The sequence below is a fragment of the Branchiostoma lanceolatum genome, chromosome 3, assembly GCF_035083965.1.
Source record: "Branchiostoma lanceolatum isolate klBraLanc5 chromosome 3, klBraLanc5.hap2, whole genome shotgun sequence".
NCBI classification, from domain to species: Eukaryota; Metazoa; Chordata; class Leptocardii; order Amphioxiformes; family Branchiostomatidae; genus Branchiostoma; species Branchiostoma lanceolatum.
Genome location: NC_089724.1, coordinates 12,714,178 through 12,728,230, shown reverse-complemented (window position 1 = coordinate 12,728,230; position 14,053 = coordinate 12,714,178). Strand labels below are relative to the sequence as shown.

The 14,053-nt window shown below is 44.4% G+C and overlaps 1 protein-coding gene across 1 annotated transcript; it reads left to right on the top strand.

Annotated features, from left to right (window-relative positions):
* Positions 1–8,883: 8,883 nt before the first annotated feature.
* LOC136430354 (homeobox protein vent1-like) lies at positions 8,884–10,071 on the top strand. Its single transcript, XM_066420888.1, has one exon. It carries the CDS (start codon positions 8,945–8,947, stop codon positions 9,782–9,784), a length of 840 nt encoding a protein of 279 aa, XP_066276985.1. The 5' UTR covers positions 8,884–8,944; the 3' UTR covers positions 9,785–10,071.
* The last annotated feature ends 3,982 nt before the right edge of the window (positions 10,072–14,053 follow it).

Below are 14,053 nucleotides of genomic sequence, written 5' to 3'. Positions count from 1 at the left end.
AAGCATGGCAAATTTTGACAGGCAACAGAAGTATCTTTTACGGGTACATCGTTATCAGAAGTTATTTTGTAGTTGCCACGTATCAGACTGATCAATGAGGTTAGAAAGAGAGGGGAACTGGTATACAATGGACTCCTCTCCCAACTCAATATGCTCACACAAGTACACGTAATTCTGTCTAGAGTAAATGATCCCAAACAAGTTATCTCGCCTTTTGCTACAAGTTTACAACATCTAATCACATATTTCAGTGGTTTATTTCCAACTCTGCAAACACTCCAAGACGAGCATTTCCGTCTAAAACCAACACCGCTCTCCCGCCACACAAACAGATCGCTGCCCGCTCCACAATAGAGAAGTCCAACAGCTCTGTTTACCGACTTCTCACCACCTCCAATGGGACAACAATGGTGAACAAGGTGTGAAGAACGGGAGGATTTCCCAATTAGAGACAACTGTTGGGTCTTTTTACCTGGAGGTGATATTTGTCCACTGGCGACAGCAGTCTTGCACTTGGGCATTGTTGACTATTGAGATGTTAACAGCGCTAATTAGTTCACATACAGTATTGAAGCAATTGTTGAAGCAGAGAGGTTGATTTTAAAGGACTGTAGAAAGGAATGATTAATATTTTTAAGGAACGTCGACACGAAAGGAAAGGTAACATATCTTACAATTTCTACAACTGTAAATCATACTAGCATGGAAGTTCTAGTCAGCACCTTGGACAGATATTATTTGTAAATATCTGCAGTACTTTCTTTTCTCGATAGGTGTCCTACAGACATGACATGGACACGAGTGGCAATTCCACAATGATCGAGGGATTCCTCTGAGTTGTTTTTTGACGGGTGATTCTCATGGTCAATGAATAGAGCCTCCACTGGTTAAGTCCATGGATGGGTATTCGTGCGTCGAAATCCACGATACAAATAGAACTTGTCACTGAAAAATTCATCTGGAGTTTGAGATTTCAAAGGAAAAGTGTACTTGTAAAGCAGTTAGACTTCATACGTATATAGCATACAATGAATGAATGAACTTTATTGCTCGACATGGCACAATGTATGGCAACAATGGCAAGGCAATGAATACAATGAATGAATACTAAACTAGTCTAATCTATTCTGAAAACTATAACTACAAGAATATGAACGTAAATGGCGTACTGACAAACAACAAAGCTAAGACTATATAAAACCTCCTTGGACGAAGCAAGGAGGCTACTGGATGAAGACATCTATTGTTCCATACGTCATCAAAGCCCAGACGTCGCTAGCCCCGCTGGCGCCTGAATCAAACAAGTTCATTGTCATTCATGACTCCCGCAGAGATCCGAACACTGGTGACCGTGTTTCGCAGGGGATCGAGAGAAAATACAATTATTGCAGATCGTTATGTCGTTTCCAGTGATAGCACGTTTGATGACACCGTTTAACGGGTTTATTGAATGAAAGAAGACAGTTTTGTACACTTTCAAATACAAAACTTACTCATGCATGTTGGTAAAGGTATCGTAGTCTAGAACATAAGTTCGGCTTCTCGAGCTCGCTTCTTTGCGAAGATGTAGATGTGTTTGTCAAAAGGCATGAGGAATACAACTTGTCCAGTACCACAATGTACCTGTTAGGTATGAATTAAGATAGGAAGGTTTCACTCAATGGTGACTGCCCTAACATGCCTAAAGGCGACAGGAGTGAGAACAAGTCTATTTTACGGTAGGATGTACCAGCCTCCGCGGGTCGCTGGGAAAATAGTAGAAATTGGCCAAATAGAGTCGGGGAGTCGGCTACGGAGAGAGGGTCAAATATGCAACCGCCTGCGAATGTTACCCTCCATGGCCAAAGTCCCCCGGCAAAGTTCTCCCTATAGCCGGCGCGGTTAGTCTGGTAGAGACTAATTTTACGGGGGAAAAGAGCTCGTTTAGATTTTGATTTTGGCCGTAGAAACTCTAGTCACAAATCGGACTGATATGCATGCACTAGTACTCCCTTCTTTATAAACAATTGCTCACACAACTACTAACGTTAGTACTAGTTTTCGCTATCTTTAGGCGCTGCTCGATATACGTTACGAACATATATGGTCTAATCAAGGAGGTCTAATTAGCCGTTTGACAAGTGCAAGACTGCTGTCGCCAGTGGACAAATATCACCTCCAGGTAAAAAGACCCAACAATTGTCTCTAATTGGGAAATCCTCCCGTTCTTCACACCTTGTTCACCATTGTTGTCCCATTGGAGGTGGTGAGAAGTCGGTAAACAGAGTTGTTGGACTTCTCTATTGTGGAGCGGGCAGCGATCTGTTTGTGTGGCGGGCGGGAGAGTGTTGGTTTTAGACGGAAATACTCGTCTTGGAGTGTTTGTAGAGTTGGAAATAAACCAGTGTTATGTGTAATAACACTGGTTTGGTAAGATGTTGTAAACTTGTACAAAAAGGCCAGTTAAGATTATTTACTCTTCACAGAATTACTTGAGTGAGCATGTTTGTAGAGTTGGGAGGGGAGTAACTATCAGTCCCCGGGCCTGTCTCCTTGATCAGTCTGGTCAAGGAGGTTTTATATATAAAACCTCCTTGGTCTGATTTAATTTTTTAAATATAAAGTTTCTTATCACAAACTGACAAAGTTCACCTCAGATAACGAGTAACCTTCCTTCTTTTCACACTCCTGCATGTCGTCTTTCTGTTTTCGACCAGTTTTACTTCAAGATTATCCCCATGGCAGTTGAGGGACACCTTCCTATCTTGTGTCATGAAACGTGCTCACCCTGGGAAAGACATAACGATCTGTAACAATTGTATTTTCTCTCCATCGCCCGCTAAACACGATGAATTGTTTCCAGTGTTCGGATCTCTGCGGGAGTCATGAATGACAATGAACTTGTTTTGATTCAGGCGCCAGCGGGGCTAGCGACGTCTGGGCTTTGATGACGTATGGAATAATTGATGTCTTCATCCAGAAACCTCATTGTCTCGTCTTTATATAAATTGAAAGTTTTATTGCAAGTTCATGGCCGTGGGCTAATTGCAAATACACTGTAGATATATTTAAAAAAAAAAACATACATGTGACAGCGAACTGTGACTGTCTTTGTTGAAACAATAGACTACTAAATACTCACTAAATACTACTGTTGGCTATATCCAGACAGGCTGGGTTTGACTTCTTTTTTGTAGGCAGTGAAAGACGAAAAGTCGCACTTTTTCTAGAAGTTGTTTGTTCTGTGATTTTAAGAGGAAAGTGGCTTTTTGTTTAAAATGTCGGCGGATTTAGTAGATGTCGGGAAAACTGTGTAAAAGTTGGGTCTTGCATAATATGAGTCTGAATAAGGAGGTTATAGGGAAAGCAAGGATAAACCTCCTTGGGGAAAGTAACCTCATTGGTCTGATTTAAAAAGTGCATTTTTCTTTTCAAACCTCAAATTCTGAAACAGCACATGATTCTCCAGTCACATGCCTTTTTGACATAATGGATTTCGACGTGCGAATGTCCATCCAAGGACTATAACGTTACCGGTGGAACCTGCACTGACCGTGAAAATCACCCGTCAAAATACTCAGAGGAATTCCCGACCATTGTTGCATTTCCACTTCTGTACCTGTCATGTCTGTAGGACACCTATCGAGAAAAGAAAGTACTGCATACATCTACAAATTATATCTGTCCAAGGTGCTGACTAGAACTTCCATGCTAGTATATTTTCCAAATATAGGAATGGTAAGATATGTTACCTTTCATTTCGTGTTGACGTTCTTGTAAAGATTGTATTTCTTTTCTACAGTCTCTTTCAATGAACCTCATTGCTCAAACCTTGGCATATGCTGTCCACTAATTAGTGCTGTTTACATCTCAATAGTCAATAAAGCGCAAGTGCAAGACTGCTGTCGCCAGTGGACAAATATCACCTCCAGGTAAAAAGACCCAACAATTGTCTCTAATTGGGAAATCCTCCCGTTCTTCACACCTTGTTCACCATTGTTGTCCCATTGGAGGTGGTGAGAAGTCGGTAAACAGAGTTGTTGGACTTCTCTATTGTGGAGCGGGAGTTTGTGTGGCGGGCGGGAGAGTGTTGGTTTTAGACGGAAATACTCGTCTTGGAGTGTTTGTAGAGTTGGAAATAAACCAATGTGATTAGACTTGATATGATTGTGGACAAATCGAGCTAACTTTGTGGGAAAAGGGAAATACCACGGTGTCTTATTCTGCCACAAAGCTTTTTTTTTTGCATGGGAAATCTTGGCTATTGAATATGAACATTTGTTCATGTATCAGCGTTGCTTACGAATTTTAAAAAAAGTATAGGAAAAAGCTTTACCATTATTGCTTGTAAATTCGTTCATAGGTTTGAATAACAAATTTACGACATTTTAGGTCTACTGCTTTAGATTGTGCAAACTGTGAACCCCGTTAGTTCAATTGAAAAGACTTGATGTAAAGTACGACTATGAGCAAACAGGTATCACTCGCACTTTGTTTTGACAATGACGCGCTAAGCCGTAATGATTGTATTGTTTCTGTCGATGTCGTGTGAAATGTGCTGAAGTCGGTGGGAGTCATGAATGACAATGACGTTGTTTTTGTTCAGGCGCCAGCGGAGCTAGCACTGTGCCCTCTGAAGACGGACTCGTAAGTCCAAGCACGGGCATAACCGTTACGTACAAGCGCTTGATTTACCGTAGTTAGAACGTCACTGGTCAAAATCTTATCAACGTCCCTGGTCCTAATCAATTACTATTTTGAGTAGTCATATGTTATAAACTGGTATTCATCGTTCCGCCCTGTTATTACTTGTAAGAACTTCCAATCAACTTATTATCAATATCATCTACAATCTTAGGTACTAGTACTAGTAATTACTACCGGGTACTAACAGGTATTGGACAGCTAGGTTTCCCCTTTCATTTCTGTTTAAATATAGCTGCAATGATTGTATTGTTTCTTTAGGTCCGATGGGTCCGATGCGAACGTAACGGACTTGATACCAGTGTTTAGATCTCTGTGGGAGTCATGAATGACAATGAACTTGTTTTGCTTCAGGCGCCAGCGGGGCTAGCGACGTCTGCCCTCTGATGACGCTAGGTGTCTTTTTCAGCTCTTTCCACACAAATAACAACATCTCCCCTGAGAAGCTGCAAGTTTTTCACAGTAGAACAATACGTCGTAATGATGACATTGTCCGACAACACTGTTCCCGATCGGTTCTTACCAGGGAGTCCACATGACAATGACTTTTGTTTTGGTTTAGGCGCCGGCGGGGCTGGCATGTCTACAGTCTGATCAGCGAGTAGCTATATTTCGAAAAATTCTCTCACAACCTGAAATGGCTCAGATTAATGAATAATGAACATTTCTTTATACACTCGAAAAGTGAAAGAAGTTTTGCCTCTCGTTATGGTACACTATTCATAAAATTTTGAAAATATCATCTGTGAGATTATAGCGTTACCCGTCGCGCGTTTGTTTCCGTCTTTCGGAGACAATAAATTTCGTCTTGACTCGCGCCTTTCCCTCCTCTTTCCCACGAGTTGACATTAATGCAAGTCCTTCACACCAGTGTGCACGTACCACGCGGCTTTCTCCAGAGATTTGCAGGATTTTCGGCCCGTAACATCGCCCGGGAGACCTTTGATCGCTCTCCACGCTGCTTCATACTCACAAAGACGAGCTAATCTCCCACGCTGTTGTCAATTGACATAATACATAATCCCAATTAGTCCCTGCCTGAAGGACCTCCAAGTGTGGTCAGAGCCCATCTCGAGTGCCGGTACAGCGAGATCAAATCGGCAAAATCCTCACTTCTCACGTCAAGAGGTTTATGACCGTCTTTGACACGACCTTTAATATCTATATATTACTAAGTATTTATCTGAAGCAATCTTGAAGCCCCGTTTGATTTCCGGCATTGAATTCGATGGAAAATGTTTTGGCTGCTTTTCTCGGTGTCACATGTTGTAAGGGATTCGCCGTGGGTTTATGTCAGCTACGGCCGCGTGGCGCGTTGGATACACCCGATCCCTCGATCTCGGAAGTTAAGCAACGCGTGGTCCGGACAGTGCTTGGATGGGAGACCAACCAAGGACGTCCGGATTGCTGTAGCCTCACGAAGCTTTCCACGAAATCGTCTTCCGGGAGGGACGTAAAACGGGGGTCCCGTGCTCGAGGAGGTGCCTCGAACACGTTAAACAGCCTCATTACCCTACACATTGGGTACCTGCCTGTGGCACTGGCTGCAAATACACCTGATATTATTGGATAAAACCTCCTTGGTCTCATTGCAAATGGGGCAAGAAGATCTTATTTAGCAATCATAATGTTATAAATGTTTTATGACCCGTGTTCTGTGAAGCATACAAGCCTTTCCTTCATTGAGACCGTTTACCACGCATTCTGAGGGCACCAGGACATCTGTGAGATGTGATGAAGACTCTCCAAGCAGAGGATGGGTTCCGGCAGGTTTTTGACGTATTTTTAGGCGTTTTGTCGGCCTTTCTACTTTTTCTTTTTTTTTTCTCTATAAACCATAGAGACAAAAAATGAAAAAGTAGAAAGTAGAATCTAGAAAGGCCGACAAAAACGCCTAAAAACACGTCAAAAACCTGCCGGAACCCATCCTCTGCTTGGAGAGTACCAATCACTGCCCTGAGGAGGGTAACGAGATTGTGTTGGTGGAAGACGTTCTCCCGTAGACAAACATAACAAACAAGTCGAGGCAACACACCGGGAAGTGTGATGGATGGTAATACAGGCTCTCTGTCAAAAATGATTCTGTCGGAGAACCAATTCCTGTTGATTGAGCAATGGCATACATGTATATTCTTGCACTCAAATTACCCTCTTACAATACAATAATCATTTCTACCTATGGGGTGCTGTCCTAATAAAAGAAATAGGTACCCCACTCGTACACCCCCAGGATCAGTATGTGAGGTTTCATGTTCTCTATGCGTAAGCTTTGAAACTGTAAGATGAAGCTACGATTTGAAGAGAAACGCGTGGATCAAGGGCATTCTAAATATGTCACAAGTGAATCTAGAAAAGTATTTTGTGGTTCGCGTCGACATGTCTTCACTTGTCCTGACATGTCTTCACTTGTCGTGAATCTTCGAACTGGCTAGTAGATATTCTCCACCCCGACAACAAAAGGTTCCAAACTGGTCACAAAAGACTCATCAATTTTCCTGTGAATCAGTTCTCCTGGCATCCTGATTGTGAAATTCACATAGTCGAACAATATGTCATAATTACACCTATTGTTTTTGAACGTTTGTCAATAAATTGTTCTGCGGTTCACACCACCAGGTGACAATGGTTTGTTTTTCTTGTGGCGCCGGCGGGGCTAGCGAGATCGGACAAAGTCATGGTTATGGAGGTTTATTCGACCTGTGTTATATCAAGGAGATTTCAACCTCCTTGGTCCTTGCTAGTCTGTATAACGCAAACTCCAGCTGTCCGGGGGTTTCTCTGCCCTCCCTCTTGGGTTGTGAGGCGGTTACAGGGCGGCGAGCGGTCACATGAGGCTTGATTGAATTCAGGCTAGGTCCTTGCAAGGATATTACACGATGTCCTTGGTCATTGATTACAAATACAACGTAAAGGTGATTTCTACGTCTTGGCTGAGTGAGGTTAAAGCTGCTTGCCGACTTTCACCCTGCATTTGAAAATGTTTTTGAAAAGTAGTGCTCTTTGACTTGAGAGGGGAAAGAAAATGTGTGCTAGTTGTTATACATCGGTACAAAAAATTCAACGCGCAATTTCGACACAAGTTACTTCAAACAAGGAGGTTGCTTCAAAGCACCAGAGAACAACTTATGAACAAGAACGTGCAAGCGCAAGTGAGATGAAACAGCAGACATGGCAGACCCGACGGCGCCCGAACGAAAACAAATGTCATTGTCATGTCGACTCCCTGGTAAGAACCGATCGGGAACAGTGTTGTCGAACAATGTCGTCATTACGACGAATTGTTTTACTGTAAAAACCTTTGGATCTTTGACTGAACAAATGGGCTCACATACTAGTATAGATACATGTATATGTCTTTTGGGGCAAATTTCCGAATGTGGATAGGACCAAACAAAATCTAGCGAATGAAAGTTCGAACGAAAACCCACACAATATTTTCCAATCGAGTTATGATATAAGCTAAACTGGCAAAGTTTACAAATTTGTCTCCTAGTTCGACCCCCTGTGGATGAGGAAATCGCTGCATTCATGACAAGTGATGGATGTGCCGACCACTGGCGCCAGCAGACTGGCACCTCACCCACGGACCCCTGGCCGTGACCCGCCCACGGCTACAGCCTCATTGGGCGCGTCAATAGGTGATAAACGCGCGGCTGTTCACACCGTTTGGCACGTAATCGCCGCCGATGAGGCCTTTGTTTTAGGGCGGGTGAGCTATCGGTTGCACGGCGGGACACTGTCGCCTGAACCACAACAAACCCGGCGGTGGGACATTGGGATGCGTCTGAGGGGGAGGGGCTTGCCGGGTGGGGTACCCCGGGAGGTGGACATGAATCACAAATAAGACATGAAGAAATGGTCGTTGGAAAAGAAAACAAACTATACATGACACTTTTCTCAGGCAGGTCCATTTTATGGTTTCCTGGTCAATAAACAATATTCTTTCAATACATATTGAAGCTTAGTTAGCTTCAACATATATTCTAAAGGTTAATTATGAACAAAAGTGGATTTTCTTGAAGCGGTAGGTTTAACCTCCTTGGTTGCTCTGAAGATTCTCATCACCACATGCTGAAATAATTAGTCATGTCCTACTGGCGGAGCGCATCAATGTAAACAATAGCGGGCCCAAAGCTGACCAATGGGAGCACAGGACGCCTCATGAATACGCGAGTCACCGACACGGAGGACTATAAATCACAGTTTGCCTCTGTCTGTTCAGTTCCCACACTTCTTCAAGCGCCGCTGTAACACCCTCATCATGACTTCTTTCAAACTACCCTTCGCCCTGTCCGTGGAAAACCTGATCGGTTCCTCGCCTGACGCCGTGCCGGACATGAGATCGTCCAGCCCCGAGAGCCTCCCGTTAAAGAAGCGCCACCTCCAGTTCACCACCGAACCCCGGCCGAACATGAGCACCGTGACGCTGCGAAGCGACGGCGAGACGTCCGAGGACGAGGAGATCGACGTAGTGTCAGAGTCGTCTTGCGACGACCTGCAGATCCGCAACACAGAATCACCTGCTTCCAGCACGACTTCAGACCGCTCCAGTCCAGCACCTTCCTGCGGCGACAGCCCGTCCCCCTCCCCGGCAGGCCGCAAGGCACGCACGGCCTTCACCACAGAGCAGGTCATGGCCCTGGAGGAGCGTTTCCGCCTGCAGAAGTACCTGTCCGCCGCCGACCGCGAAACTCTGGCCAAGGCCACGGGCTTGACCGACGAGCAGGTCAAGACGTGGTTCCAGAACCGCCGCATGAAGCTGAAGCGCCAACAGCAAGACTTCGCCACCTTCCCGCTGCACACCGCCGTCACCGTGCCTGGGATGCCCGGCTACTCCCCACAGCCCAACCCCTGGTACGACTCCGCGCACTTCGTCCCGTCCCTCGGCACCGCCGTCTGTGGTCTGCGGCCTCACATGATGCCCCAGCCCGCCAACACCGTGCCCACCAGCCGTGGAACCAGGTACTCACCGTACCCGTCTGCCCGCGTGTCGCCGTCTGGCCACAGTCACCACCAGATGACCAACATGTACAACATCTCTCCGTACCAGAACAACATGGCAGGGGCGCACTACCACAACGTACCCGGCGTATACATGTGAACACCAGAGACTTGCAAGAGACAATCGTGCTTTTACTCTACTCTATAGGCTGCTGGATAGCCACTGAAATATGTGCAATATGTTCGTCATTGTAAGATGTAATAGAGACAGTATATTTTATCAGCTTTGGAAGAGCTTGTTTGTTATGTTCGTAAGGAAACTTGAGAATAATATTATATCATTTGTGAGAAACTCAACGAAACTGTTACTTCGACTAGAGATAATATATTTTTATAACGCCTTAAGTGATCTCTTGATTTCAACTGAATAAATGACTGTTGACTTGATATTTGCTTCTCTGTCGCATCCTTCACCCTAGAGCTAGATATTGATCAGAACGTCTTGGTAGTCGTGAATGCCGAAAACTCTCTAGAACACATTCAGAGTTAATAATCTTGAAGTAGACAAGTTTTTTAAATTTCGTATAAACGACGCGGTAAAACATACATTTAGGTGAATTCTAGATACAGTACTAGTAACTGGTACAGGTATATGGAACTACTGTAGCGCATATAAACGCTCTCCCCACCCATTCGGACAACAAACGTACTTTGTCAAAGTAGAAAGCCCGACGATAACTAGCCTCTACCAGGCTCCGCGGGATGGCTGGAAAAATAGTAGAAATTGGCCGTAATAGAGTGAATAGTGTGAATAGTGTGCCATCCGTGGATGGCAGACTGTCCTCTCTCCGTAGCGAACTCCCTTGGCACACTATTCACTCTATTACGGCCAATTTCTACTATTTTTCCAGCCATCCCGCGGAGCCTGGTAGAGGCTAGACGATAACGCCTAAAACACGTTCAAAACCAGCCGGAACCACTCCTCTGCTTGGAGAGTACAAAAAACGGGGCATATAATGAAACGGCCACAATCTTCTCCACCAACCTCTGCTTGGAGAGTCTTCCCCACTTAGTACGCTAGCCTCTATTGCAGACTCACTCAGGCAGTTCTTAGTTATCAATTTCTAATTACATGCTTATTAATGGCCGCAATAAGAAAAAGGTACCTTACTTTATAGAAAACAGCTGGAGGGAGTCTGCAACGGAGACTACTTCCCCATCAACCTGGCTGGAGTCAGAATAGTGTTGTCTGGTTGCCCATTGGGTATACAATGTACTAGTAATCTCCAAGCAGACGTAAGGTTCTGACTTTTTTTAATTTCCGCTTGTATTTGCAACATCTAGTACGCATGACGTCTTCCGTGAGTAGTATATATTGCACTATACAACTTCTGAAAGGATCTGCTCCTCCATCTGTGCAAGTGCAACCCCGGTAGATGTAGGAGGGGGCGAATGATTAGAAAAAGTGCACTGTGATGGTAGAAAGGCGTACTAAACATTGCATGAATAGGCGGTCGAAGCCTCTGCTTGGGGGATAGCCTAAACCTACTACACCAAATCTTTCATGACTGTTTCGAATGTTGTTTGGCACCAAAACATAAAAAACCATAGCATGTTTGAAGGTCCAGAAATTCTGCTGTAGTATCGATGAACTAAGAAGGCCGTCAGAGGACCCAAACTTGATCTTGACATTCATGGTTATTCATGTTTTCAAGACCAACTTAATCTCCAAGCAGGGCTGATGAACCCTCTCTGGCTGACTGGACCTTCTCTGGCTAGCATATACGATTTTGGCGCCCGGTGTGGATCTGCTTGGAGATAACAACTCACATACCAAATATCGTCACAACTCACAATTCACCAAATGATAAAAGGTGACAATTTCCTTCGCCAACATCTGGTTGGCGAGTACGCGGACACTCCAAAAACTTATTATAAAAACACGCATTTCCCTATAACCTCCTTGTAAAAACAGGATATCACTGATCACCCAAATTGAATAAAAACCACTTGCAGGCTGGTGTGAAACCTTAATTATCCGGTGCTAATCGGGGCGATGGTGGTTTGTTCTGGGGCGCCATCCAGTCTACCAGTTGTTCTCCCGAAGTCCTGGCCCTCCCGCCGCAAAAACAACGGGTAATCCCCGGAAAATCGGCAAAATATGGTGAGAAATACCACAGTTAATAACAATTAGTTACGTCTCCCTACGTTTTGTGTGAAATATGTACGTATCTGACCCGAGGAGCCTAAATCGTCATGAAAAGTTTCGACTGCTTAGGAAAAAAAAGTCTTTACTTCTCTAAAATTTCAAATCTATGTGGCCAAAACTTGGACGTTGGTGAACCACGAGGCCGGGTAATTGATTGGAGGCTGTAGTGTGGTTCATCCTCTCACCACAATCGCTCTTGCTTTGATCAATCTACGGGAGTTTTAACCCTCCAAGCAGTGGTTGGTGGAGAAGATTGTTGCTTTTTTAATCATCAACGGTGAAGAGTGTCGACAGAAAACGGGTCATATAATAAAAAGGTCACAATCTTCTGTGTACACCAACTTGGAGACTATGGAGTTCTAAGGTCTGCTAATGTCACGGGCAAGGCTTTTTTTTAGATAATCGCCTCCTTGTACAGTAGGCAGGGAACGACTTTTTACGGGTCTGTGGTTTTGTGAGACAAAAAAAAAACCGACAAAGTAGAAAGCCCGACAAAAACGCCTAAAAACACGTCAAAAACTAGCCGGAACCACTTCTCTGGTTGGAGAGTAGCAAATTACTTATTCCTTTTTTACCGACTTTTACGATCCCTAATACCCCCGTAGGAAGCTAGCGCCTGGTGGAGGCTAGTGTTTTTCAGAAGAGAAACTGACTGCAACATTTGCCATGGAGGCTGCTGCTTACGGTATCTGTCCATGAGTCGATACGGAGACAACGTCTTATCTCTAGACAAGGGATTACTTATGCAGTATCAGACACTCTGTCCGCCCGGCTAACCAATTCAGTCGGTTCCCTCTCATGTGCCATCTTCTAATCGTTCATAATTTTCTCCATGTTTCCAAATTGTGTGTGAGCCCCCAGCTCCGGGCAGTCCGGCCAGACGTAAAGGAAAGGCGCTAGGCCCGCTGGCGCCCTTCCGAAAACACGGCAATGGATCCTATTGTTTTACCAATTAGTGTCGTTATCACCTCTATCACTGGTGTGAATATTCATTGATACTCTGGCCTGGACATTGTCTTTTCGCTGTGAACACATGTCCGTAGTGTGTCTGTACTGTCCTCTGTAAATCAGGCGTTCTAAGCCTACAATCATCCAACATGTTACATTGAAACTTTTTGTAACGGACTACAAAATTACACAGTGGCGAATGGGACATGATCTTGTTTCGGCTCGCTAACAGACCCGGGAACGTTCGGTTGTTATCCTAAATCAAGTTTGAAGAAAGAAGATCAATCTGAGTTTTATCAAATTTAGAAAACATCAGGTAATTTTAAGTACAGTTCGAACATGACTTCCTTCAACAATAATAACATCGCCGCAAGATTATCTCCAGGCCAGCCCCAGTAACTACCACCATATCATCACACGATCGGCAGGAAACTGTTACAAAACTTTACACTGCTTCGAGAAGTAGTTTACTCTTGCCGCTTTTAATCGACTGGTGAGCAATAATCGGGTCGTTGTGAGGGCCCTGGGTGTTTTACAGGAGCCGAGAACGCGTGACAGTCGACAGGAGATTGACACCTGCTCCGACATCTGTCCGCTACCCGCCGAGCAGATGTCAAGGATGAGCTGTCGCTCCGGTTTGAGGACGGGGGGTCTCAAAAAAAGTGAATACTGTGTACTGCTGAAATTTATCTGAATGAAGAGTTATGTCAGACCCAGCAGATTTGTATTAAACCTTCTTGGTCAGACTGTGTAAAAGACGAAGAATCTCAACGAATGGTTTTAACTTTTATCACCTCCCTCACGGTACGGTGTCACCTTTGGTCTCATTAGGTCCTGATGTCGCACCAAGGCGGTTTAAACTTGGTCGCACCTACCGATTATGATCAATGTTGGGTTGGATAGTACGGTTTAAAAATCTAAACCGAAACAGTTAAACCACAATGTTATACCTGAAAATAAACTCATTTACTAAACGGGAGAGAAACGCTGTACGTACCATGTACCTAGTCTCCAAGTAGATGTTAGGTCGGCCAATTGTTATGTTTTCTAATCGACCGACTTTTTTTAGTCCTTTACCCAAACTGTCAGCCGGTTGGAAAACATAACAACTGTCCACCCTGGCATCTGCTTGGAGATTAATAAAGGCACACGTGTGTACTAGGAACTCATGGAGGCTCGCTAAATAGTCTCGGGTTTACGGTTTGTACTGAAGCAAGCTGAGCTGTACTGTGTCCTGGGCAGGTATAAAACAGAGAGACCACACTCAACCGG

Bases quoted from the DNA above. Each gene is read 5' to 3' on its own strand.
- LOC136430354 (XM_066420888.1), top strand. From the start codon at position 8,945: ATGACTTCTTTCAAACTACCCTTCGCCCTGTCCGTGGAAAACCTGATC.